The sequence below is a fragment of the Sebastes umbrosus genome, chromosome 6 (genome assembly GCF_015220745.1).
Source record: "Sebastes umbrosus isolate fSebUmb1 chromosome 6, fSebUmb1.pri, whole genome shotgun sequence".
NCBI lineage: Eukaryota > Metazoa > Chordata > Actinopteri > Perciformes > Sebastidae > Sebastes > Sebastes umbrosus.
Genome location: NC_051274.1, coordinates 8,778,174 through 8,805,232, shown reverse-complemented (window position 1 = coordinate 8,805,232; position 27,059 = coordinate 8,778,174). Strand labels below are relative to the sequence as shown.

The 27,059-nt window shown below is 39.8% G+C and overlaps 2 protein-coding genes and 3 non-coding genes across 6 annotated transcripts; all 5 read left to right on the top strand.

Moving 5' to 3' along the window:
* Nucleotides 1-8,627: 8,627 nt before the first annotated feature.
* Nucleotides 8,628-14,099, top strand: rpl10 (ribosomal protein L10). Its single transcript, XM_037773763.1, has 6 exons — nt 8,628-8,730; nt 11,230-11,288; nt 11,750-11,857; nt 12,862-13,000; nt 13,280-13,442; nt 13,890-14,099. The coding sequence occupies exons 1-6, from the start codon at nt 8,708-8,710 to the stop codon at nt 14,043-14,045; spliced, it is 648 nt and encodes a 215-aa protein (XP_037629691.1). The 5' UTR covers nt 8,628-8,707; the 3' UTR covers nt 14,046-14,099.
* LOC119490689 lies at nt 11,435-11,567 on the top strand. The gene has a single exon (XR_005207462.1). It is a non-coding gene; the product is annotated as a small nucleolar RNA SNORA70 (small nucleolar RNA).
* On the top strand, nt 12,513-12,645 carry LOC119490688. The gene has a single exon (XR_005207461.1). It is a non-coding gene; the product is annotated as a small nucleolar RNA SNORA70 (small nucleolar RNA).
* Nucleotides 13,605-13,737, top strand: LOC119490703. The gene has a single exon (XR_005207475.1). It is a non-coding gene; the product is annotated as a small nucleolar RNA SNORA70 (small nucleolar RNA).
* A 3,518-nt stretch (nt 14,100-17,617) lies between the features above and the next one.
* On the top strand, nt 17,618-26,665 carry dnase1l1 (deoxyribonuclease I-like 1). 2 transcript variants are annotated; one of them, XM_037773747.1, is made up of 9 exons: nt 17,618-17,729; nt 21,218-21,376; nt 22,078-22,166; nt 23,094-23,180; nt 23,285-23,397; nt 23,504-23,616; nt 23,749-23,906; nt 25,392-25,488; nt 25,662-26,665. In XM_037773747.1, the coding sequence occupies exons 2-9, from the start codon at nt 21,227-21,229 to the stop codon at nt 25,800-25,802; spliced, it is 948 nt and encodes a 315-aa protein (XP_037629675.1). In that variant the 5' UTR covers nt 17,618-17,729; nt 21,218-21,226; the 3' UTR covers nt 25,803-26,665. The 2 variants fall into 2 exon arrangements, with proteins under 2 accessions (XP_037629675.1, XP_037629676.1); XM_037773748.1 differs by having other exon boundaries at nt 17,680-17,729; nt 21,201-21,376.
* Nucleotides 26,666-27,059: the final 394 nt, after the last annotated feature.

Below are 27,059 nucleotides of genomic sequence, written 5' to 3'. Positions count from 1 at the left end.
TATCAATGGAAACTGATTGGAAAAAGGGCATGCACTTTCAAAAAAATACTTGTCAGGTGATTGGATGAACCATCTGTCAATAAAACTCTTACCGAAGCCAGTCGGGTTTAAGAGCAAAAACAATCTTTTCCATCAAGAAAAGCCTTCAGTGCCGTTCTTTGCTCTTCTTTCAATGAAGACATACCCTCTGGTTCTGATAGAACAGATGCTATAGCAGCATCTACAAGCCACGCCCATAGCTGTCAGTATAGCTCCTCATAGGATGCTGATTGGTCCGGTCACTGCCTGGCTGGAAACAAACGCATTAGGCCCACTTGAAGCCTGAGAAGATGGATTTTTGTGTGATATGTGATCCAGCGATTCTTGATCTCTTGATATGACGAGAATCCGGTTGACGTGCAAAGCAAGATGTATGTGGGATTGTGTCAAACAGGGGCGATTTAGGATCAGACATTTAAGGCCCCTCATCAGCCCCTAATGAGAATGTGACATGTCTACTGTCTAGGACGTAGGTTTCGTTTCAACATTGGTGGGGGGGACACATTTTAAGGAGTGGGGTCTGGGCGTCCTCCCCCAGGAAATTTAGATTTATTTACTGCATTCTGGAGACATTTTTATGCACTAATTTATGGTGTAAATGTATGTAAAGGAAAACACAAAATTCAGGCGCCAGGTGACAATTCACTAAATCTAAAAATGATTTCAGAAAATAATAATAACATTAGGCCTAATAATTATCCCTAAGCAACCCATATAGACTAATTTTTGTCTTATTTAGGGGGGTGGGACATGGGGTGTTTAGTGTTTAGGGGGACATATATAGCAGGAAACTGATGATTAATTTGAGATGTTATGTTGATCTAGTCATAAATCAGAAATAAACATGAATGAAAATGGCCATGACCAAAATTTAGCCTAAAGCTCCGTTTCCACCGCAGGAACTTTGCCCCGGAACTAAGAACCTTTTGAGGAACTCATTGCATTACGACCGCAGGGACCAGGGTCTGGATTATGTTCCAGGGACATTTTCTGGGACCTTTTTACCCCCCGAAAAGGCCCTGGTCGGAGTGGTAGTACTTTCTGAAAGTACCGGAACTTTCAGGATGGAGTTTGCAGGGATGCCCGTCGCTGATTGGTGAAACACACACAGCGCTGCTGCTTCAACTTGTGTACCGCTTCATTCATAAACAAGGTAGTACTCTAATATCGATTTAGGACCATTTTAAGATGAGGGGAGAGCTTTTCTCTCTGTTTGATAACATTAAAAGTATAGTTAGGCTGTACTGTCGATCTCCCGACTCAGAAAAAAAAGACAGAAAAAAAAAGAGAGAGATCACGAGGGCGAGCGGTAACGTTAGAAGAGGGAGACATCCCGGTGGTGCTGTGAATGAGAGAAAGAAAAGTTAATTTCTGATTGTTTCATGGCTGTTACGTTCTAGAACACAAATAAACAACCATCAAACAGATGATTTACTGTGGAGATAGACACTCTCCTCCTCCTCCTCTGCATTTCATTCATCACATCTAACTTACATCAGTAAATATTGTCGCAGTGAGACAAAACCTACAAACCATGTTTATCTTTTTCTAACGTGTTTTTTAGAGTAAACAGGTGGACACGCTGAACTGCAGGCTGCAGAGTGTGTTTCCTGCTGTGACCACCAGCAGCCCTCCTCACATGACATGTTGCTTTTTCATACGTCAGCAGACTAATTTGCCTAATCTTCACAGGTCTTTAGACCGCGGTGGAAACACAGACAGCAGTGGGCCGAAGGAACCTTTCAGTTCCTTGAAAAGTAGTTCAAGGGAATAAAAGTCCTGGGAACCTTTGGTGGCGTATGATAAAAGTCAATAAAATGATGGTGGGAGGGACGGAAGGGTGGGCTTATCTGATATCTATTTATATTCTTGTACTGTACATTGTTGCATTATTCAGCACAAAACCAATAAAGACAATGTTGAAAAGACAGTGACAGGCAGGGCTTGAACATCCATCCATCCATTAGCTACACCCACTTATCCTTTAGATGGTTGTGGGAGTCTGGAGCCGATCCCAGTCGACATTGGGCAAGAGGTCGCCAGACATTTCAGTATTCAGCCTATACATAGAAAGGACTTGGCCTGAGCTTTGTTTTAAAAAGAAACGTTATTAAAATGAACTCTAACTCTGCCCTGGTGCTATTAGAGGTGTGTTGTGTGATGCTGTTGAGAGTGGAGACAGAGAAAATGACTGAAATGTAAACAGCGACTAAACCTGGCTAGAGCCTGTGAATATACTTTGCTGTAGGTCATCACTATTTTATTTCTTTTATTTTCTGCACATGGACACATACAAATACAGGTATTGTATATACATATACAGGATTGACACTATCTGAAATATGTGAGAATAGTACTTTAATACCCCACCCATACACACTCTTTCACTTTTTTCATGCAGGCCTAAAGGCATTGTGCTTACTATGCGTTCTTTAGAATGAGTCATGGAACAAAATGGGGCAATAGCTCTTTGAAGTGACCATGACCCTCTCTTGTGAACTATTACACTCGCTGTACTGCGCAAACACAGGCCTGCCTACACACACTCTCACAGACAACGCACCTCCCAAACACACTTCCGTTTTCAGAGTAACACTCAGGGTGTTAGCCAGCACGCCCTCATCAGTCACACTGGTCAGAGGGGTTTGTGTGTGTTGGTGTGAAGGTATGGGTGTGGCAGTGTGAACAATTCAATGTTTATAATATATTATAGGTTGTCAAGAGAGCAGCATGAGACAGAGTAAACCAAACAAAGGTCATTGTTTAATCATCAGGATCATTGTCATCGTGAAGTGTGTTTGTTGTTCTCAACCTTCCACATAATTCTACACATAGTGTCACTAATACGAATGCATACTTATCAGGCATTTAGTGGATGCTCTTATAAAGGTAGAATACAATGAATAATTGTCTTCCTTAAGATTCATTTTTGTTCATTTTTCGTCGTGAAGATTACCCCTGTGACCTTCTGATTTGAGAATATTCCTTTTAAAGGTACAATGTTTAGGATTAAGGTGCCTCTATGTGGTGTGGTTGCAGATTGCAACCAACTGAGTACCCCTCCTCTCACTCCTCCCTTTCCAAGACCGCGGTAACGTGAGCCGCCAAGTGCAAAAGCGTGGTACCGCCATTCGCCTGGCTCAGAGGCCATTCTTACCGTAATAACACTACTTTAGGAGCAACTGAAGTCAGACAGCAGCTGGCGGTACCACGGTTTAGCACTCTGTGGCTCGTGTTAGCGCAGTTTCACAAGCGTTTCACAAGCGTTTCACAAACATTTCAGAGCAGTCCTGTCTCCTAAAAATGACGTTCCCATACAACTAAATTGCATGATCAATTACGATTGAAAGGAAATGTATTTTTTCGCGGATTACGTCTGTCTGTTATGTATACCTCTGCGGACGACTGCAGCGAGTGACGTAGTACAACAAGCGATGCGCACAGCAGGTGACGTAATATGTCAAGAGACTGTGAATGAAAATATAAGTTGAATAATTGAATAATATTATTATTGAATAATAACGAGTTTAACAAGCAAAAAAGTCCACTAGTGGTGGGTGGGAGGGGAGATGAATGGGTCCAACAAACACCAGACTTTCCCCCAGGAGACTGCTGTTTCTGTCCCGAGTGAAACAGTAATTTATTGATTTTTTGATGATGTTTTTTTACGAAACTTACTAAGTGGTTTTGTTGCATTTTCATTTTGCTTTGTTTCAATTTACAAAAAAATAACGAAAATTACGAAAAAATATGTTTCCCTCAAAATGTGTTATGATTATGCAGTGGGAGACAGGGTTGGTCGGAGAACCTACGGTGGCCTTCAGGTGACGTAAACGCAAAAGACTCTCTCTAGAGCCAGTGTTTGGTTTGTCCGTTCTTGGCTACTGTAGAAACATGGCAGACTCTGTGAAGAAGACCAGCTCCTTATGTAGATATGAAGGGCTCATTCTAAGGTAACGAAAACACAATAATTCTTAGTTTCAGGTGATTATACACTAATGAAAACATAGTTATGAATATTATATTCCATTTCCAGATCCTCCTTAACCCTACAGGAATAGTTAAACATTTTGTAAAATTAGCCCATTTCCTTTCTTGCCGAGAGTGAGATAAGAAGACGAGAAGATCATTTCAGTACGCTAAATATGAGGCTAAATCCAAGAGATGGTTGTCTTATAGCGTAGTATATAGACTGGAAGCAGGGCGAAACAGCTTAGCCTGGCTCTGGCCAAAGGAAAAAATCTGCTTACCAACACCTCACTCACTAATTAACATCACATTTACTGGAGTTCTTGGAGAAACTCCAGAAATAATCCAACACATAACCCCTGTAAAACCACAAATTGTTGTTTTTATACTTTGGGTTAAGCAAATCAAACAGGTACGGTATGCACACAGGACAGAGACAGAAATAGGTTAGCTCTTTCAAGTCAAATTCTGAACTAACATTCCCCTGGCTTTAGCTTCATATTTAGTTTACAGACATGACGAAGGTGTTGATCTTCTCACTTAACTTTCGGCAAGAAAACGGATAAACACATTTCCCAAAATGTCAAAACACTTCTTTTAAAACTAGGGATGGTAATCTTAAGCAAAAGTAGGCTTGATTTTAAAATTATCCAACTGAAAAAAACAATCCCCAGTGTTGCCAACTCTTTTCCAATGTAAGTAGCTAGAAGCACTAGCTTCAAAGGTCCCTAAATCTACAGAGAAAGTTGCCAAGTCGGCAACACTGACAGCCCGTCGCTCCAGGCCTCCCTCCAAAGCCACTCCCCTAAAATGTTCCTTATGAACAACGAACATGGCTATTGTTAGTTCTCACAGCTGTCAAGATAGACCGCAATGAGTGCACGGGCAGAGTGCAGGCAGGTAGACAGGTAGGTAGGTAGATAGCTAGGAAAATGAACTTATTACAGTCCTGCGACAGCCACAGACACCGTATTATTTTCTTTTTTTGTCAGCGCAATTGATTTATTATTGCTGTTGGGAAGTCATGAGAATTTCAATAAATATAACAAAAACATATTTTTGAAGCTGATTACCAACCCTAGCTTTAATCATGACCTTCTCCGTTAATGCATGTTAGTAAACTACTTTACAGTAACACACACGAGTGCAGTCCTGGATCTAAATGGCAGATTTAGTCCTGCTTTTAGGTCTTCTCTGGAAAACTAGGCTATTTCTGTTGTAATGTGTGTGTGAGTGTGTTAATGTCCGTGTGTGTGTGTGCGTGCGTGTGTGTGTGTGTGTGTGTGTCATTGGTCATCAGAAACAGGCACATACTGTAGGACCATTTTTGGTCCTTGTTCCCTCTCCATCGTCGCACTGTCATCCTCGCCCTTCAGTGATGTTTAGTACAGACACAGCAAAGTCTGGAGGAGATTCAGACACAACGGAAGAAGATAGAGCGAGAGCTGACAGATGACCTTCACATGAGGCTGTACAGGGATCCCAGTCAAAGTTCAGAGGCTTTCCTGACGGAGATATCCACTTTGTCCCTCTCCAAGGAGTGGCACTGTATTACCATTTCCTAATCAGGGCTGGGGTGAATTGACTGTGTTTGCACAAGGATAATTATTTATTAATTTGTAGACTCAATGAGTTCACAATGGACAAGTAAAAGTGTGAGAGCCTGAACAGCAGCTTCTTGCACAAAACTAAATTCAAAGAGGTGTGAAGACACCAAGCATGACGTCAAGACTTATTAGACATACTCAAATAACCCTCCCAAATCCTCCCTCTAGGCCCTCTAGGATGTTTAACTAACCTTGTTATGTGATGAGTGATGTTGGAGCGGACGTCTGAACAAGGTTAGGATTCCTCACATTCCCCAGCTAGCGAGCAACATTTGTTCTGCATTATCAAGAGTTTAGATATGAGCTCATTGTTCCTTTTTTAAGAATTAGCAAAGTAGGGCATGAGAGAAGCAGGGACTTCATATGTATGGTGCAATAGTGACACCTAATGGCCATTTTGTAGACTGCATTAGGAATCTGCACTGATCCCAAAGGATTTCTTCGCGAGAGAGAGGATGTGGAAGAAAAAGGTCAATTCCTAAAATAGGCCTTGTTTATATGTCAAATATACTGGTTCCAGGAGGGAGTTCACACAAGATATGTACTTTAAGGATAGGTTCACATTTTTCAAGTCTGTCTTAAAACAATAGATTCCCATATGTGTAATGAAACAGTTTTTTTTCTGCAGGCTGTAATCCTCCTCCTGTTCTACTGTCCATTAAAACATCCCCTTCTTATGCGCTTACAATGTAGGAGATGGAGGACAATTCCACAGAACTCAGTGTGTGCAAAAATATAGTTTATCTGAAGTTAATATGAGGCTTCAGCAGTCTGAGTTAGACAAATCAAGTGGGTGCCTTCCAAAATTGGTATAAAACTTTGTGTTACTATTCCATCACTGCAGCTCAGCACAGAAACACTGTCCAGGGAAACATAAGGAGGGAATTTTGTAACAAAAACAAAAAAGACTGTAAGTTTAGAAGATAGGCTAATGTGTCAGCTGAAGCCTAAAGATAAACTGTGGAATTTTGTCCCCCATCACTTACATTAGAAGCAGGGTGAAATGATCTTTTAATTACCAGTATGAACAGGAGAAATGATTACAGCATCAACAAAAACATACTATTTCAGTGCACACTGCCATTATCAAGTTTGGAATCATCTGTGATATTGATGTTTTTCGTCTTTCCTTCAGTAATGGCTACTTCAACAGAGATATAAACAATATAATTCAGACACCAAATGTATTAATTACATTTGAAATAGTTTTAACCCCACAAGAAGAAGAATGAAATGATTCAAACTTCCATTTAGTCGATGTCCCCACAGTGTTACGGGGGAGAATACTGTTGGAATTTGGATTATGAATTTGTTTTCCAGTCCAGAAAAGCCTCAGGGACCCTCGATCATTGTTGAACCACAACGGTGCAATTGGGCTCTGAATATTGAGTTAGTCCGTTTTTCTTTGAGCCGTCTGCAGTCTACTCAGTGGTTAGATTGAAGAGGTTTAAACTGTGATTAGTCAGTCTAGTCCATAGTATGTTCAACTGATGTTCTAATAATGCTAACCATAGGCTAACCTTCTATTTTTATTGTGAAGTTTGAAGAAGAGCTTTACTAAAGCAACACGTTACAGCTGTTAATTCCAGCTTGTTATAAACTGTATTACTGTGAGCTTGACACTGAAACAGGAACATGTTCCTATTTAAACTAAACTGATGATTCCTTCTATTCCTAAAGGAAACGCTACTGCGCCTGCTCTATGGGCCCCATGGATAATTTAAATAATGGTAAATTTATACTCGGAAGTCAAACTTTTTTTGCTTCATGTGCCACTTTAGTAACTTTTATAAGAATGAACGGGGGTCCCTTAACGGCACGACCACTCATGCGCGATAGCAGGCGAGTGACCATCAACTACCGAGGCAGTTTTCGAACTGAAAGTTCAGCAAAGTTGAACTCCACTTGATTTCGAAGATGTGAATTTGCTTCGCCATCAGAAGCAAATATTTTTTTGCCCCTTCACTCGCATAGAATGGGAGTGAATGGGAAGCAAATCTTTTTTCGTGCATGTGTGACCGTGCCTTCATACGTCCATGGAGCTGTCATGTTGTCCATCTTCAGTCTATGATATAATCAGAATATTCCCCTGGTTGCTCTCAGTGTTTTCTATATCATCTTTCACAATTCATTGTCAATGGAGCAGTTCAACAATATATAATTGATGACACCATAAATTTGAGTTTTAGCACTCTAGTTTTTGGATTTGGGAGAGAGCTGTTCATGTTTACTAATAATTAGGAATAATATGGATGGATTCTTTTAAATGGGAAAATAGTTATAAGAGTAAGCCTACTGTATAAAGTGGCAGTAAAGTACAAGTACCTCAAAAGTGTATTTCAACTGAGTAAATGTAGCCAACTTAGTTTCATTCCATCACAGGAAACTTAAAATGAAACACAGCCATTATTAATGTGATTAATTACACCAGTGCTTTTCCTGTTGTGACATGTCAAAAAGTCTGCTGTAAAAAGGAGATGGTCAATTCTAGATTTGCTATTTTTCACTTAAGACATTTTGATATTTCACTGTGGGATGTAAATGTTAATAGCCTATTAGAGTTAAATGCAGTAGTCTAATAATTCAGAAATATTTTTGTATTAGTTTATTCCTCTTTTTGTAATTTGTCTAAACAAGGAATCAAACAGTAGGTCTACATTGTGTAGTGTAAAGCAGCAGTAGATGTAAGGTAGACGGTAGTAGGGGTCGCTCTTCAGCCTCGCAGTCGTCGTATAAAACTACACTTCCCAGCATTCAGTTGAAGCGTGTCAACTGGCATTAAATTATTTTTTTACAACAATAAATTTAAATAAGTTTGTTATATTAACGCTTTTGTATCACTACAATACATACTGAAGCAAAAATAACGCGTTAATAAATATAAAATATATGTTCAGCAGGCAACCCTTCATCCATAAGAGGAAGCGGAAGTGACGTCAACTTCCTTTCCTCCATTAGGTGAGTACGTGGTGGCAGCGCGTTGTCTCCGGCTCTCCGTCAAATACACAGATTTAAAGCTGTTTTACAGACATATTGGCGTCCATTAAACTAAATAACACTGTTTTTCAATTGTTAATTTACAGATCGCAACCATGGGCCGGCGACCAGCCCGATGGTGAGTCCTGTTGTCCATCATGTCAGACCGAGGCCGGGTCAGATCCACTAGCAGGAAAATGGCTCCGGCTCCGGGTCGCACCATGTGCTGCTCCGTGCTGCTCCGTGCTGCTCCGTGCTGCTGTTAGACCAGCCTCTAGTCGAGTAAACATAGACCGCTGTCTTAATGTAGAGTCGGTAAACATGACTGCTATATTGTATGTATTACAGTCAATGCTCGTCTTTATCCACAATGTCCGCAAGTTAGCTTGTTGAAAGCGACGTCAGCTAACGACAGCTAACGTGAAGCTAACGCTGCTAACATACCTAGCCACTAAGGGTGTCATGTAAATGCACGTCACACATCACATCTCCATTCCTCTTAACTGCATTCCCGTTTTGGGGTTTTAATTAAGTTACGAGGTAATGTTAGTATTATCATGTTGAAGTGGCTGACTGTACTGTAACGAGCCTGTCATCAGAGTGATTTATATGCTAATATAACTAAGCTACTGGAGTTACCCTGCACTATACTCACTTATAACAGTCTCTTCTGCACTATACTCACTTATAACAGTCTCTTCTGCACTATACTCACTTATAACAGTCTCTTCTGCACTGTACTCACTTATAACAGTCTCTTCTGCACTGTACTCACTTATAACAGTCTCTTCTGCACTATACTCACTTATAACAGTCTCTTCTGCACTGTACTCACTTATAACAGTCTCTTCTGCACTATACTCACTTATAACAAGTCTCTTCTGCACTATACTCACTTATAACAGTCTCTTCTGCACTGTACTCACTTATAACAGTCTCTTCTGCACTGTACTCACTTATAACAGTCTCTTCTGCACTATACTCACTTATAACAGTCTCTTCTGCACTATACTCACTTATAACAGTCTCTTCTGCACTATACTCACTTATAACAGTCTCTTCTGCACTGTACTCACTTATAACAGTCTCTTCTGCACTATACTCACTTATAACAAGTCTCTTCTGCACTATACTCACTTATAACAGTCTCTTCTGCACTATACTCACTTATAACAGTCTCTTCTGCACTATACTCACTTATAACAGTCTCTTCTGCACTATACTCACTTATAACAGTCTCTTCTGCACTATACTCACTTATAATAGTTTTCTTCATCTCCTTGTATTTTTATATCTGGTATATTTTTTTGTACTTTGCACTGCTAACTTTTTACTGACATGTTTTGCACTATGGAACTGTGATGCTGGAAACTTTACTATCTATCTAATATTAGGAGTCTCTGAAATCCCTTTCAGGACTTCTATTGGTCCTAGACTACTCTTAAAACCAGTACCTCTACAATTTCAGTACATATTGTAGTTGAAGAATAAATGTACAGCTTCTGTGCGATTACTGGACTGTGGTGATGATGAGGTAATTACTGAAAATGCAATTATCATACTAGGGATGTCACGGTACCAGAAATCTAGTAGTCGATACCAATTCGATACCACGGTAAAAAAAACAATAAATCCGATGTAATTCAACACGCACTCCTTTTATTAAAACATTTGAACATTACAAAAAAGGCATTTAGCCTTTAAGTAATAAATAAAAAGAAACGTCTATTAACATTTCAAAACAGAACGGTGGCATGTAGCCTTCAAGTATTTAAAACAAACAATATTGTCTGGATGTCTATCTTTGAGGTGCTTTGCTAAATTGGAAGTATTTCCTCCTGCCATCTTTCACGTCTCGTGTTGTTTTTTTCCATGCTGTTACGGCTTTCTTCTTCCTTAATTTCACGGCAGATAAGAACACTTGTAAGCGTATACTGCCCTCATTAGATCCAGAAGAATCGCATCTCCAGTACCTCCGCTCCGTTACCAAATGACCATTACAGGCATCGTTCTGCACCGAAGAAAACGAGTACCGTCGTAACGTTGGTACCGAAGTATCGGTTCTCGTGACATCCCTACATCATAACCTTTATCTAACTATTAAATCACATTGAGATTAAAACCTCTGTTACTAGTGAGACCTAGCCAAGACAGGGTCAAATAGCAGCATCCAACACATAAAAAGACAACATTGAATCACGACAGCAACAATGGGTACGACAAAATGCATTACATCATACAGTACATTAACGGTGCAGCATGTAGCTCATGTGTTTGCTATTTAATTGAAACAACTGCAGCTTGCAGTGACCACTTCCTTTATTCTAAGTTTAAAATCCTTTAAAGAGATAAGGGTCTCAAGTTTAAGCTTGGCCTGCAAATAATTCCAGGACCAAGGACCGTAGTAGTGGAACAGGCTTGTTTGTCAGCTTCTGAACTGATAGAAGGCACTGTAAACTAAAGCTGTTTATGTATGTGTAGCTATATTTATCATCCGTTTACGTCATTAGTAGTATTATATGGGTTTATGGTCGCACTAACACTTAAAAATATACCATCAAAAAGTATTGCAGCAGCAGCAAAAATCAAACAATGACTTGAATGGGTAATATAATTACATCTAACATTGTCTCCACAGCTACCGTTACTGCAAGAACAAGCCCTACCCCAAATCCCGCTTCTGCAGGGGTGTGCCTGGTAAGCTGTTTTTTATACTTTCCTCAATATCGATGTTGTGAAAATGGAGGAAGTCAGGTAGAGCCTCGTTGGTTCTTATATTTAGTGAATAATGCTATTTTGACTTCAAAGTAATTGTATGTTGCAGAAGTCTTCTATTGATAACCTTGCAGTTTATTAAGCCGACCAGTTCTGCTCCAGTGCGGTTCTAGTGTGCAAAGGCTGCAGACAGTGAATCTGTGGTTGTGTATGTCCTCAGCTGGGAGGTGCTGAGTGCTTTAAGGGACCACTGAGACAAAATAGTATTGTTGTCCATAGATGACTGATAATCCACCACCCCTTTGTGTGATGTTAGTCACACTGGTCTGACCACACTGGTGGCTAGATGTGGTAGTAGACATTTGAGAGTTAATCCGTCTGATCAACTGTCTGTGATTACATGATTTCCAAAGCTTTTACTCAGTTTTTCCTTTTGTGTGTAGATCCCAAGATCAGGATCTTCGACCTGGGCAGGAAGAAGGCCAAGGTAGATGAGTTCCCCCTGTGTGGTCACATGGTCTCCGATGAGTACGAGCAGCTGTCTTCTGAAGGTGAGGAGTCACAGACCCATGACCAAACGCATAGATGTACATGTGACCTTAAAAACTTCTTATTGAGGAGTTTATTTTCTGTTTGGGAACTTAGAAAGTCGGACACTCTCGGTCCTGAATTTAACAAAAGCTCTTCCCACTGCTGTGCTGAAATGTCATTGAAAATTGGTCTCAATGTGAGAAAAGCACTGAAATCAATTTTTTCTCCAAGGTCTTCAGTTGTACATGCAGACATTTCAGACTTCTGTTTATACAGGATTTTCTGTTGTGCACATGCATGCATACTGTATGTAGGTATTTATGTAAAAAAGGACACTTGACTACGTTTACATACACATTAATATTACACTTATTCCGAATAATAAGTCATGTAAACAGTATATTCCTTTTGGATATTCTGAATTAGGACTTATTCCGAATGGAGATTACCTACTTTTAAACATTATGAATGACTTGGATATCAACAGGTTTTTAAGATATGTGCGAATAGCCCCGGTCGCCAGAAGGTAAATGAGCACTTCAACACTGAAACCTCGGGGTTATATATATTGTTTAATTAGTTGTGTTGAACAGTTAGAATGTCTTGTATCACTAAACGTGTGCAAGGAGAAAAGGCTGAGGTAACATGCATCCCTAACGGTATCATGGCTCAGCTCTGCAGCTTATTAAGCCGACCGGTCTCGCTGCAGTGCGGTTCTGGTGTGCAATGGCTGCAGACAGTGAATCTGTGGTTGTGTATGTCCTCAGCTGGGAGGTGCTGAGTGCTTTAAGGGACCACTGAGACAAAATAGTATGTTTCTTAAGAGCCTTTTACAGGCTTTTACTCTTCGGTTAATCCAGCCACTTGCAGATGTGTTTTTGTAACATCGACCGTTTCCCCGAGGGAGGGAAACACTGCTCAAAAAGAGAGGAGCTCAGAAAGAAGTGCAAAGAAGGTGCACAAATAGAAAAAACTAATCATGCACTAATGCTGGAATTGTCCCCCCCCCATCACCCCTGTGTAGCTCTGGAGGCTGCCCGTATCTGTGCTAACAAGTACATGGTGAAGACCTGCGGCAAGGATGGTTTCCACATCCGCATGCGTCTGCATCCCTTCCACGTAATCCGCATCAACAAAATGTTGTCCTGTGCTGGAGCTGATAGGTGAGAATCTGTCATCTGTGTGTAAAGTGTTGCTTTAGGATCTGATAGACACAAACAAAATCATCTTCAGAGGCTAGTGAGCTGTCAAAATACAGGATGTGATCAATAAGAATTTAGAATTGTTGTGTGTCTGTGTCTCTATACTCATTTAGCCAAGAGAGTCATTGTTGTACTGGGCTGCTTAAATGACTGATCTTATTGAAAGATGATGGAGATGATATTCATACCATCTTATGCATTCATCATATTTGCTCTGGTCTCCCATCTTCTGATTCTCAGGCTCCAGACTGGAATGCGAGGTGCTTTTGGTAAACCCCAGGGCACCGTGGCCCGTGTGCACATTGGTCAGGTGATCATGTCTGTGCGAACCAAGGCCGGGAACAAGGAGCACGTGGTGGAGGCACTGCGTAGAGCCAAGTTCAAGTTCCCTGGACGCCAGAAGGTAAACGAGCACGTCGCCCGTCTCAACACTGAAACCTCAGGGTTATATTTTTATTTTGGACAGCTGTGTTGAACAGTTAAAATGTCTCGTATCACAAAACGTGTGCAAGGGGAAAACATCAGCTGAGGTAACATGCATCCCTAACGGTATCATGGCTCAGCTCTGCAGCTTATTAAGCCGACCGGTCTCGCTGCAGTGCGGTTCTGGTGTGCAATGGCTGCAGACAGTGACTCTGTGGTTGTGTATGTCCTCAGCTGGGAGGTGCTGAGTGCTTTAAGGGACCACTGAGACAAAATAGTATGTTTCTTAAGGGCCTTTTACAGGCTTTTACTCTTCGGTTAATCCAGCCACTTGCAGATGTGTTTTTGTAACATCATCATGCTCTTCGGCCTGTAATTATACTTATTGTAAGTCTGAATTGACTTCTGTCATTGTACTCTCCTTCAGATCCATATTTCCAAGAAGTACGGCTTCACCAAGTTCAACGCCACCGACTTTGATGAGATGATGGCAGAGAAGCGTCTGATTTCAGATGGCTGTGGGGTGAAGTACATCCCCAGCAGCGGCCCTCTGACCCGCTGGAAGGCCCTGCACACCAACTAGGTGTGTTCTGTGACCTCAGACAACCAATAAAAGTGGCTTTGATTACAAAAGTGATTTCAGCGATGGCCTTTGATTTCTCATTTATTTCACGTAGAGATGTTCTGATACCAGTATAGGAAATGCGTCCGATACTGCCCAAAATTCGTGATCGGGCTTCGGCGAGTACGCCAGTCTACGCATCGATCCGATACCATAATTTATCAAGCCAGGAAAAAGTCAACTTGTGTAACAGGAAATCAATTCTTCTTCGCCGCTCCAAAACAGTAGCCTTCTCTGTGCTGGTGCCCTGGATGTATCATGGCTGCCACTGACAACTACTGGTTTAGAGCAGCGAATAAGAACTGATTGCAGGTAGTTTGTCTTGACGATAGCAAACAACAACAGTGTGGTGCTAGAGGAGAGTGTAACGGTAGTCAGAGTGAGGAAAGTGTCAGCCATTTGGCAATATTTCACAGTGGAAAATCAACAAGTAAAACGGTGATATGCGCAGTATGTAAAGCTTTGAGGGATGGCAGTACCCTAGAAGGTTGGAAGGAAAAAATAGTATCGAACATCTCCAATTACACAGGATTCTTATTGAGGCAACTATATCAAATCTTTAGTTTGTGGTATAGGTAATGTTAAGATTTGAAGTCGAGTACATTTTATTTATATAGCCCAATATGACAAATCACAAATTTCAAGTAAACTCTGGAATTTCATCATTTGTCAGGTGTGAGGTTTTGAATGGAAGGTACCTCAGATCAGGTTAGTGCATCCAAGTAAGCAAATCGATTTTAATTGGGGGAAAAAAACTAGTGATCAGAGAGGTTCACTTTTAACTATTTAACATATTAAAGATCCAAACCTGTTCAGAGGTCAGATCATAGCATTCAAAAGCTATATCTCATAAAACTTGAGTATTGGCATATAATGGATACTGAAACAACAAATGGTTATAGTTGCAATGAAGTATTTAACCTCTCAGACATCATGTTCTACATTTTTACCACATTGATTCAGTGGTTTATTTTAGTCGCTTTTCAATTGATCAACAAAAATACTGAAATGTTACCTGGAAAACAAGTGGACTTTGAAGTGAATGCAAAAATACAACTCAAAGATGGCAGATTAACAATTCTCTATTAATTGAAAATCAGTGGAACGTTTTTTTCACACACAGATCAATAAAACAGCAAATAATTGATAACCAGAAAGATGTTGACCATAGCCAGGGTTGGCTAAATCTAATTGCACCATAATTGAAAAAAAAAAAGCATATCTATATATGTTTATCATTGATCTTTTTATCTCTTTCAAGGAATAATTAGCTGTAACTCCAATATAATCAACCATATTTCAGATTTGACATAAATGAACAGTTGCACCATCAAAGCTTACACCTTTCACTGCATGTGAACCATAAAAAGTGGATGGCAATGTCAAAAGTAACTGCTTTTCTTAATAATTACAAGGGCTACGCGTGGTGATCAAACAGTTTATATGCAGTCTCCAGTGTTATTTCCATCTCATCTTTAACACCCCAGGTGACTTCTTGGACATATAGTTCAACTGTATGAGGGGAGTTAAGTAGATATAAAACCTACACTGAATAATGCTGGCCTTACTTAGACAACAGTTAATTTAGGACAATGCATAATTTAAGTGGTCTGAATAATTGGTTATTATTCCATAATATGGCAGAGCACCACGTCCAACTTGTACACAACTTATCCAGATCCTGAGCCAGCTGATGCCCGTCTTCCCCGGCTTGTTTCTGCCACAGCTGGAGCAGAACCCCCATCGTGTTGCCTCTGGAGGTCTTGTTGGGTCAAGATAAACCCTCACAGGATTATGTGGTGGCTTCGTTGTGTTCTGGGGTGGCACCATGACACTCCGAGCTCTGCTGAACACGACCGGTCCAAATGCAGGTGTGGAGCATCGGCAGAAATCTCCAAATGTCAAAAGTTTTTTTAAACAAAATTACAGCATGACTTTTCCTATAGAAGGGGTTCTCAACCTTTTGTAGCTCAAGGCCCACGTCTCATTGTTAAATGATTTCCGAGGACCACCTTCCCAAATAAATGACAAACTGGGCTATAAATGTGTTATGCCACCGTCAGGTGTAATGACCAACATCAATATTCAGCTCACCCTCACCCATCACTGCCTGCTATTATGAATCGAAAAAATTAAAAACTGCTTGACTTTTGCTGCTGCATCCGAGACATATATCTCTGTAAAGGGGAGACGTGGGTACCCATAGAACCCATTTTCATTCAGATATCTTGAGGTCAAGGGACCTCTTAACCATGCCAATTCTTCCTTGCCAAAATTTAGCATAACGTTGGAGTGTTATTTAACCTCCTTCCCAACAAGCATGACATGGTTGAGACCATTGGATTCTTAAATTTTTTAGTTTCACATGATACCAGTAGTCTTCACTCTACCTTTAAAACTGAGCTACAACCTCTGAAAGACAGAAAAGCAGTTGTCAGATTGTGAAAGGTTAATCTAACCATTTGGCAGTACCTCTGTGGCCCACTAGGTGGCGCTCTGAGGCCCCAGGCCCAGTGGTTGAGAATAGCTGTCCTATGGGGTTCCTCACAACTTGACACACGGCGCTGTGCTGCATCTCAAATGAATCTTCATGCTCCCAGCTTTCAGATGATGTACACCACTTCTATGTGACATCTACTGTTGACCTATCTCCCTCTAAAGACCCCCCCCCCCGCCTCCCCAAAAAACAAAAACAAAATGGGTCTATGTGGGTCTCTAAGGGTAAAAGTCTCACAGTTTGATATACTAAATCAAACAATTTTAAACCACTTATGATGATGATGATGATAATTATTATTAATTTAATTAAAATTCAACAAGACTGGACATGACGTGATCATAAATCTTGTCTGATTCAGTTTTTCCTGCAATAAAAGAAAGCGTATTAGTAAGAGGCTATATTTAGAGAGACTCCACCCTGTTTCTCTCCTAGGAACTCCAAACCTCCTCTGGCCTTTTTATTCCGTCACGCCCAATTTTTAAAACTGCGCAGCAGTTGGGGAGAGGTGTGAAGACCCTCCCTGCAGCAACTACCGCTTTACACCATATTTAACATACTGAATGTCACACCTACTCTTGCTTGTTATATCAGTAAAAAGTTTGTGCTTGTGAGAGTAATAGAGAGGGGAAGAAAGAGGAAACTTATTTTCACAATGTCATGAGACTAAGAGAACTGAAACCCCAAAAATGGGAAAAGGTCAAAATGTACAAATTCCTACATCAGATTAAAAGAGAAACAACGATACACCAAAATCTCTTTGCATACTATAATTTATCAAGTTTATTTTCTATAATTCTTCATGTATCATTTTACATGAATGTTGATATCTTCACTCAATAATCAAGTGTTCATCTGCCTATGATAGCTGAACTTCTCTTTATATGAATGCCACACAGTGAGTACAGTACAGCCCTGAAGGTTTAAATATGAAATTAGAATAAAAGAGAGAAAGCAAGTAAAGTAAAACATCTTTTGACTTATTAACTGACGACACTCTGCCAGCAGAATATCTACTGTAGCCTGCAGTTAATAGACTTCTTGTGGACTAGAGAAGTCCCTCCCACAGGAACCAGTGGATAGACCAGCTTCAAGTTTCACCCGAGAGGAGGTGGCAGGAAACAAACAAGTCCTGAACTAACAAGCTGGTAAGTCTCCGCTGCTCTACTTTGACTTATTGCTATTCTTTTAAAGAGAGTCGAGTCTTTGCTGGGGAATGTGAATTGTAACCTGAGATGTCTGTATGTTAATGTGTGTCTCTCCCTCTCGCTGTGTGTGTGTGTTTGAGACAAAGACAGACAGAAAGAGAGTGAGAGAGAATACTACTAACACATTCCACTGTGACTGTGTTCATTGGTTATGCAGGGGATAAATCATAGGAGTGTTTTTAACAGGTTTTTAACAGTGTATCATGCTGACAGAACTCACATTTCAACGGGTTTGTAGCGTCTGTAAGTCCTCCACTTCACATGGACATTACATGCATGCAGCATGGAAACAATTTGAATCCTGTTAATAATAGAAATATTGTGTAAAGTTCAGTAAACCTGTCACATGTGTGCTGGCAGCTGTAAACCCCGCAATGGATTTCCCCATGTTTACCATGACGTCATATTTATTTGAGCCCTGACCCTGAATAACCTGAAATGAGCAGACCAGAGCATTTGAAGCCTCTCCTATGACCTTTGACCTGCCAGACAGGTCTCTGTTTTCATGTTGAGACAAAAGGCTTTATTGTGTGACTGTGTGTGGTATGAATGAAACAAGCTCTTGTATGTTTATGTGTGTGGTGGGCTGATAGAGGTTCAGACAAGTGATAGCAGTGGGCATCTTAAAGCTCAATAAATAGCCTGAAACATGACTATTACATTAATTAAGTTTAAAATAATTAGCCGATTTTATGATCAACAATGACAAATAAATGATACAAATTTTACAAAACTTTCACGTAAATCAAATGACTCTACATTCTGATATGTATGAGATATGAACAGCTGTTGCACTTGTACCAACAAATATGTGTCTGTTATATTTGTTGTTATTTTCTAAGTTTAATGTTAGTGTAACTTTTGCTGGCTTTAAAGGAATAGTTTGACATTTTGAACTTATTTGCTTATTTGCTGAGAGTTAGATGAGAGGATTGGCACCACTCTTATGTACACGCTAAATATGAAGCTATAGCTAAAAGCATGTATCCATGTAAAACCACACACCATTTCTGATGAGTTAAACAAGAAATATCCATGTTAATTAGTGAGCTTTTACAGGTGCTGGTAGTATCTTTGGACTTTGGATAGCTGTTTCCCCGTTCCCAGTCTTTATGTTAAGCTAAGCTAATCACCTCCTGGCTCTATAGCACCATTCTTTACGAACAGATAAGAGTGTTATTGATCTTCTCATCTAACTCTCAAACAGGATAAGAATTTATTTGACAAACTTTATTTCCCAAAATGTCAAATTTAACGCAAAATAAAAAGCCATTAGCTGAAGCCCAACATAGCCCTTCAGCTCATCCCGGGGCGTTATGGGGAAATCATAATGCTTACATTTGCAAAAGAGGAAGCTCATTGACACTACAGGAAGATCAAGGCATATAGGCTTTACTCTGCAGTTAATGTTTAAACTTTGCACACACTCACACAACATAATCCTAGTCTTATTTCTAAGTACTTGTATTTTCTTTTCAGTTAAAAGTTAAGCTGAGTTAAAAGAAAAGTTAATTAAGATAAGATATTCCTTTATTAGTCCCACAGTGGGGAAATTTGCAGTGTACAGCAGCAAAGGGGAAAGTGCAGAAACATCAAGCATCAGTAAAAAAACAAAAAGGAAGATACAACACAGTAAAAAAAAAAAGCAAAACAAAATATGAACAATTTGAATAGAAGGAAATATTAAAAATAGGAACAATATATACAGTATTGACAATAAACAGACTATTAACACAATTGCACAAGTGGAAAATTTATATTGCACTGTGATCAAATGATGAAAATTTCAACTGAAAGTATTGCACAGTATGAATTGAAGTTGCACCTGAGTAGTAGTGATAGACAGTCGCCGTACAGTATAGTGAAGTTATTGTCAGTTTTTGGTGTGTATGTATGTTTGTGGTCTACTGGGAGCAGTGCTGATTGTGGAGTCTGACAGTTACAGGAACGAAGGACCTGCGATATCGCTCCTTCGCACACTTCTGGTGGAGCAGCCTGTCGCGGAAGGAGCTCTCCAGTGCAATTTAAACATGATATCAATATTTAATTTTAAACATCACGGTTATCATGACTACCAGCATATCGCAACACCCCCTAGTGTGCACACTGACTTTGTAAGTACTTTACTATAAAATATATTGTGGTCATTTTTTAGCGTTTGTCCAGCTGTCACTCACAAACTCACAAATTAAATGACATCTTTTATACCCCAACCCTAACCACACTGTACCCTTTACCTAATCCCAACCTTAATCTAAGCAAACCATTTTCAAATTTTAACTTAAATGTAATCATTTCAACCCATAGCATCAGCATGGATGTGAGTTATTACAGCTAGTCAACCATTAGGCATAATTAACTTTTGGACAGTTTGCGGGTGAGGCACACAGAACACTGCAATATCTTTTGTGAATGTACGCATTATGGAAACTATAGTAGTGACAGTACATTTGCTGATTGTATACGTGTATGGATCAGTGGAGGCTGGTCCATAGAGGCAGAGGAGGTTGGTCTTCCTCTATTTTTGAGAGACAAGAGGGAGATCGAAATATTAAAAGGAATAATTAGCTGAAATAAGCCGTTACCAAATCTCAGAGTCATTTATATAACAATTTTCTCTCTTCTTTGGAGGAAAATCCATTATTTAACCTATTCTAATGAAAATGCTTCTACAGCAACACCCTGCAGATTTGTAAATGATATATAGGCTATTGGAAGAAGGTCTGTATTCTTCCTCATAAATACCTAATAGTGAACGAGGTTAAGGAAGTGTCCTTCAACATTATTCATGAATATTACCTTTTCAATCACTACATGCAGTAATTAAAAAACACCTTTGCAGATTTGTCTTTGATCATATCTTTAAAGACATTATTATGGGAAAATGTGGTGTTCAGTTCCTTCAAAAACACCAAAACAATATTTTCTTATAATAAATTTGTTATGTTTTCTTTTAATCATCTATTCATAAATATAAATTTAACAATAAATACCTTATATTGTTCTTTTCTTGAAGGATGTTGAACAATATGTGAAACCACTTTCTAATTTGACTAAGGAAAAGGCTATTAAGACACTCAATAGGCCTATATGTAGGTTTTAATATAATTGTTTAGTGTGATATACCCCTGGCTCTTTTGTTTTCGTTATACTGAATGAAGAAAGAAAGTAGAGATCAGTAGCCAACTACTGTAAAATAACATGGCGCCGTGGGTTGGTTTTCCTCCTGCCCTCTCTGATTTTTGGAGTCACCAGCCACCACTGGTAAGGATGTGTGTTAGGAAACTGCATATTGCGTATGTGAGAGTCTGTGTGCATATGGAGTGATGTATTTGTTTGGTGTATTTACTGGACAGTTACTGCTGCTTTTGTATAGAAGTTTAATCAAATCAGATTTTCTTCACACACAAGGTTACTGTCTCTTGCAGCTCTGTGCCATGAGGTCCTCTTCCCTCCTCCTACTCTCCTTCCTCGTGGGTTTGTGTGACGTTCAAGGGGCTTCAGAGTTTAGAGTCTGTGCCTTCAACCTCCAACACTTTGGGGAATCCAAGTCCAAGAATAGCCATGTCATGTATATTCTTGCCAAGGTAAGACAAAGACAAATGGACTTGGTTGAGATATTTTACCTCTGTCTTGAACATGATTGGGCAAATGTTTTTATTTATTCCCTTTAGATTACTTCATTATTTATTATATACAGGGTATCAATACTAATCAATAATAAAAAATAGTACAATAAAGTAAGAGGACAAATCAACACATTCCCTACGCTTTTACCGCCTTTTCTGAAAAGTATGCATGAGCGAGTTCAGCTGAGGTAACGGTTTTTCAGTGACAGCACACGACCATCAAGACAAAACATTTCAAATATGGCAGAGAACTCTCTAAAAGCCGTCCCCTATTCACCCCTTTTCACTGTAATTATAAAGTAAATATTGGGTGTGTGAACTGTATTATGTGGCATTAATTATTCGGTATAATCTATCAACAAAATATACACTATTAAACAGAAAAACAACATGTCCATCTGATTCTTAAAACAGAATTTAAACGATAAGTAGAATGAACAGCATTTAAAATGCTTTTGGGGATTTTATAACCGCAATACTGCGAGTGGCCACTGGGACAAATTGGCAGCAGCGTATCCAGCTCTCTTAAACCATGGTCTAGGTAGGCTCATTACCATGGTATTATTCACAAGCAATAACATAGCTAGTACCGTCATACCCAGAATGCAACAGTCACTACAATGCAAGTCACCTTTACATTGCTGTGATGTGTGTTCCAGATCATCACTCGCTGTGACGTGTGTTTGCTCCAGGAAGTGAGAGACTCTAAAGAAGTAGCTGTACCACAGCTGCTTAAACGCCTTAACAGGTGATTAATCACACACACATACACACACACACGCACACACACACACACACACACACACACACACACACACACACACACACACACACACGCACACACACCCACGCACACACACACACACACACACACACACACACACACACACACACACACACACACACACACGCACACAAACAGTAAGCACACGCGACTGCACAGTCACACCAGTACAGTCATTCGTGACTACTGACACAGGGTTCCCGCGGGGTCTTAAAAAGTCTAAAATCCAATAAACTGAATTTAAGGCCTTAAAATGTCTTAAAATCTCATGAAATGTCTTAAGAACAACTTTGGCAGGTTTTAAAAACTCATTAACGTTACTTTCATTTAATAAAAGAAATGCATTGTCTTGCTTTTAAATGTTTCGTTTTTTTGGGCACGCCGTAACAGAACTATAAAACAGAATCAAAAGGGAATAGCTGTGCTCCTCGGATAGAATTTATCGGAGCACACCCATTTCACGTGCAGTCAAGGGGGAGTGGTGTGCTTATTAGTGGAGAAACCTCGTGGAAAGTGAAAAGCTGAGTAATGTCGCCGACATTGCTTTCGTCAAACTGTGACAAACCTGCAACAAAGACTGGGAAAACTGCTGGAAGGAATGTGTTTTTAGTAAATAAATTAATTTACTTTGCAAGTAATTCCGGAGTTCCAATTTTCTTTCATATCCTTATTTACTTTCTTGCCAGTATGGACATGAAGTAGGTCTTCAATTGCATTCATAGTGGTCTTAAATGGACGTAAAATGGGTCTTAAATTACATTCATAATGGTCTTAAAAAGGTCTTTAAAAGTCTTAAATGCGACTTGTTGAAACCCTGTCACAGAGGGAGACACAGAAGCAGCAGTATCAGCATTTTACCAACTTCTCTGTCTGTGTCTCTTCAATATTCAGCTATGACACTGAGCATGAGTATGAAGCTGTGGCCAGTGAGAGACTGGGCAGGACTACCTACCAGGAGCAGTATGTGTTTGTTTACAGGTGAGCTGAACATGTACACTCGTGCACCAAAAATGTTAAAACAGCTGAAGAAGTACAGGCAGTAATGTTTAGGTAGGTCTTACTATTTGTCTGAATGTGTGCAGAACCGGTACAGTGACAGTCACGGGTAAGTATCAGTACCCCGATACTCGACCAGGAGATGTTGATGCTTTCTCCAGAGAGCCTTTTGTTGTCCGCTTCAAAGCCCCCAAGACAGGTCAGTTCTCTCACACTCAGGATTCCTTTCTAAGATGATGAAAAGCATGCTGATGTTTAGGCATATAAACACCTTAACCCTGCATTCTCCCTCCCTCCATATTCAGTTATAAAGGAGTTTGTCCTCATACCTCAGCACACCACTCCAACCAACACCACTAAAGAGCTCGATGCACTGTATGATGTTTTGCAAGATATGAAGAAGATGTTTAAAACTGAGGTAACAGTTAATTTTACTGAATGTTAATGGTAACAAGAACACGTTTAAAATAACACAGTTTTAAAATCCAGCCAATTAAGATGTTGTCACCTTACCATCAGTGTTGTTTGTGTACGTGTGTATAACGAGCAGAATGTGATGCTTCTTGGGGACTTCAACGCCGACTGCGGCTACCTTGCTAAGAAGAACAGGAAGTTTGTGCGCCTGATCACAGACAAGAACCTCATCTGGCTCATTCCAGAAAAGACTGACACCACTGTGCGAGAGTCCACTTCCTGCACCTACGACAGGTGAACTCACATTCCTTAAAGGTTCAATGTGTAAGATCTGGCCAGAATTTTAGTTTAAAAAAATGAACTAACATCATCAACAGAATGTGAAGAGGTATACATTATGTCAAAGATGTCAGTGTATTGTGTTGCAGAGATATCTACTGAAATGAGCATGCCAACCAGCTAGCCCCGGCCCGTCCTGTCTTGTAATACCACTTAGTGAGTCACTGTAGCATCCAGTCTGCTCTCAGTCCAACATGAGAGGGCTTGTCAATCACGTTGAAGGTAGACGGACCGTACAGCTCCCTATTAGTAGCACAGTAAACACACAGATGACTAACGTAAACTATAGGCGAAGGTTTCAGCAGTTTGGTCGAATTTTGCATATTCTTGCCCGGCTGTTAGTGGTTGGCTTTTTTTTTGTTTTTTGTAAATGATGACTGTAAATAGATTGTATAGACCCAGTAGTAGAGGTGAATTGGTGAATTGGTGAATTGAACCCTATTTTCCCATGTTTTGTGTCTAACTGACTAATAGGGACAACAATTTCTGAAATTTGTCCAGTATTGAGGGAAAGCACTGCAGACGGCAGCTGCTCACCAGCTGTAATGTAATCCTATTGGGGCAAGCTAACACCGTCATTTACGTCCAGTAAAAGTGCTTGTTTTTTGCCATGACAGGCTCTGATTGTTATTATAAGTGTCTGACACTATGGAAAGAGTCTCCCTCAAGGAGAAGTCTCATTCTGAAATCTGGCGAGGTGACAACGGAAGACAACAGGGGAGTAGTGGAATACATCCATGATGGATATGTGAGTCTCAGCCGGGCAGAGTTGTTTAGTGTTATCTAAAAGATTTTCAATGTCATGGCTGAATATTTAGATGATATCCACAATGTGGATGAGGTCGCCCGTCTTTATTTGAACCAGAGTATACGGATATTCAGATTTCACAACGAGACTTCTCCTTGAGTGGGACTTGGACACAATAACAAACAGACCAGATCAAGCGAAAGTTAAGAAAAAGGTTGTATTTCTCTGTAGGGTCCTTTCCATAATGTTGTCAGACACTTATAATAACAATCTGAGCCTGTCATTGGCAAAAACAAGCACTTTTAGTGAACGTAACGTTACATTGACTCTGCTCACTTTCCCTCACATCTCGTTTGGCGGCTGCCAGTTACAACGTTCTCCCTCAATACTGGACCAGTTTCAGAAATTGTAGAACCATTAGTCACTTAGACACAAAAACATGGGAAAATATGGTATAGGTTGAAAAAGCGGGCCTCCAGGTGCTCACATAACCACAGTATCAACAGGCAGCATGGAGGAGAGAATTAATCAGTTTATGTTAATTTATCTGGGCTCCGTGAACGAAGCCCATTAAATGCCGATGTGACCGGGCCTCAACTCCTCAACACGCCGTCATATTTTCATTGAGAGAAATGAGAAAAACATCAGTAAAATGTCTATTCTGGTCTGTCCATTCTGTCTGATACAAACAGGATCGTTGTGAACGGGGAACGGTTTGTCAAAGCGATTGTGCCTTCTTCAGCCAAACCATTTAACTTCCAAAAGGAATACAAACTCACAGAGGAAAAGGTAACACAGGCTGCATGTGTGTGTGTGTGTGCGCACGCATCAATGTAAACAAATAAATGTGACAGACTGAACTCAAACAGTAAAATATGCAAACACCCCAAATAAAACCCAAGTTGTGTTCCATAGATTCGTGCTGAGGTTGGTAAACTGTTTCTTCTGTGGTTTCTGTTCAGGCGCTGGAGGTGAGTGACCATTACTCAGTGGAGGTCTTGCTGAAGGAAATTGCCCCAAGATCCTCTTTCAATGGTGGCACTTCCCCTTTCCTGTCTTGGTTTGTCCTCAGCTACGTTGTCTTCCAAATGTTAATGTTGTAGTTTAATAATAAAATCTATGTCGATTTTTGCCATCTCGGTCTGAGGACAATCTCAGGAAGGCTTACTTCACAAACTTTCATGATTCCCCAACATGTGGAGTCCAACTTGCCAAATATCACTGATACCACTCCACAGGCTCTCGATGTTGGGTTCAGGGTTCGGAAAAACAACGGAAAATTATACCACTGTTGACATTTCCTATTATGTACAGTAGTTCTCCATTTCGCACATTAATATCCGCCTGTGTATATGTCTAGGAGGATGAATCAAGTTTAATAATCTTTGCTTTATGGCACTGCAGAGAAAATAGCACGGATGCTGGTAGATGTGAAAATGTTGATAAGTTGTTTCCTCCAGTAATCTGTTCACTTGATGTAGTTAATTTGCTCCTTCAGTTTAGGAAATTTGTACCCTTTCATTATCCTCTTTACCTGCATATGTTAGGTGCTCCAGAATGCTGAAGCTGAGTTTCTATAAACTGGATGACATCTACAGTATCATCAACATGTTTTATGGCAATGTGTTATTCTGGAAAATACATATCAAAGACAATGCAACAATGTCAAAAACCTGAGGTACATCCATGTGTCTCAGCCCAAGATCAAGTGACTCAGCGGGAATGTCGAAGGGACTAAGAGGCGGTCAGTTTAAGGAAATTAATGAAGTAGTTTAAGGTCATAAATCATTTAACTCAGGGAACAAATTAGGTAATTCAACAGTACAACTTATGGCACTGAAATAATTACATGGAGCACATGAATTACTATTGTGATGGAAATAATTTCTTTTGTAAAATGTTGATGCCTTTTATACTAAACTATACACATGGAATGTAATATATATAATAAATTTCATAAACTCTGGGAGGTGAATTCTGTCTAATAACCACAGGCCAAACAATGAAATGTGTTGTTCTTCTTTTGTTTGTATTTTCTTCCTCTTTTTCGTCTTCCCTCTTTTGCTCCTCATTACAGTTTCTTTTTTTAAAAATGTAATTAAATGTAATTAAATTAAATTAAATTAAATTAAATTTGATTTAATTTTCTTTTTTCTCATGTTCTGTTTGGAGCAAGGAGTTAAACCTTCCTTCCCTAAATTACACTTTTAAATTTAACACAAAAAATTAATATTGGGAAACAGGGTCTTCAAAAAGGGAAGGAAGCAACCATTTCACAAGACTATACAGACTGTCTGTCTGTTTATGTGATGCACTGTAAAAATCCAACCTATATTCTTTGTCATAAATAAGAATTACAA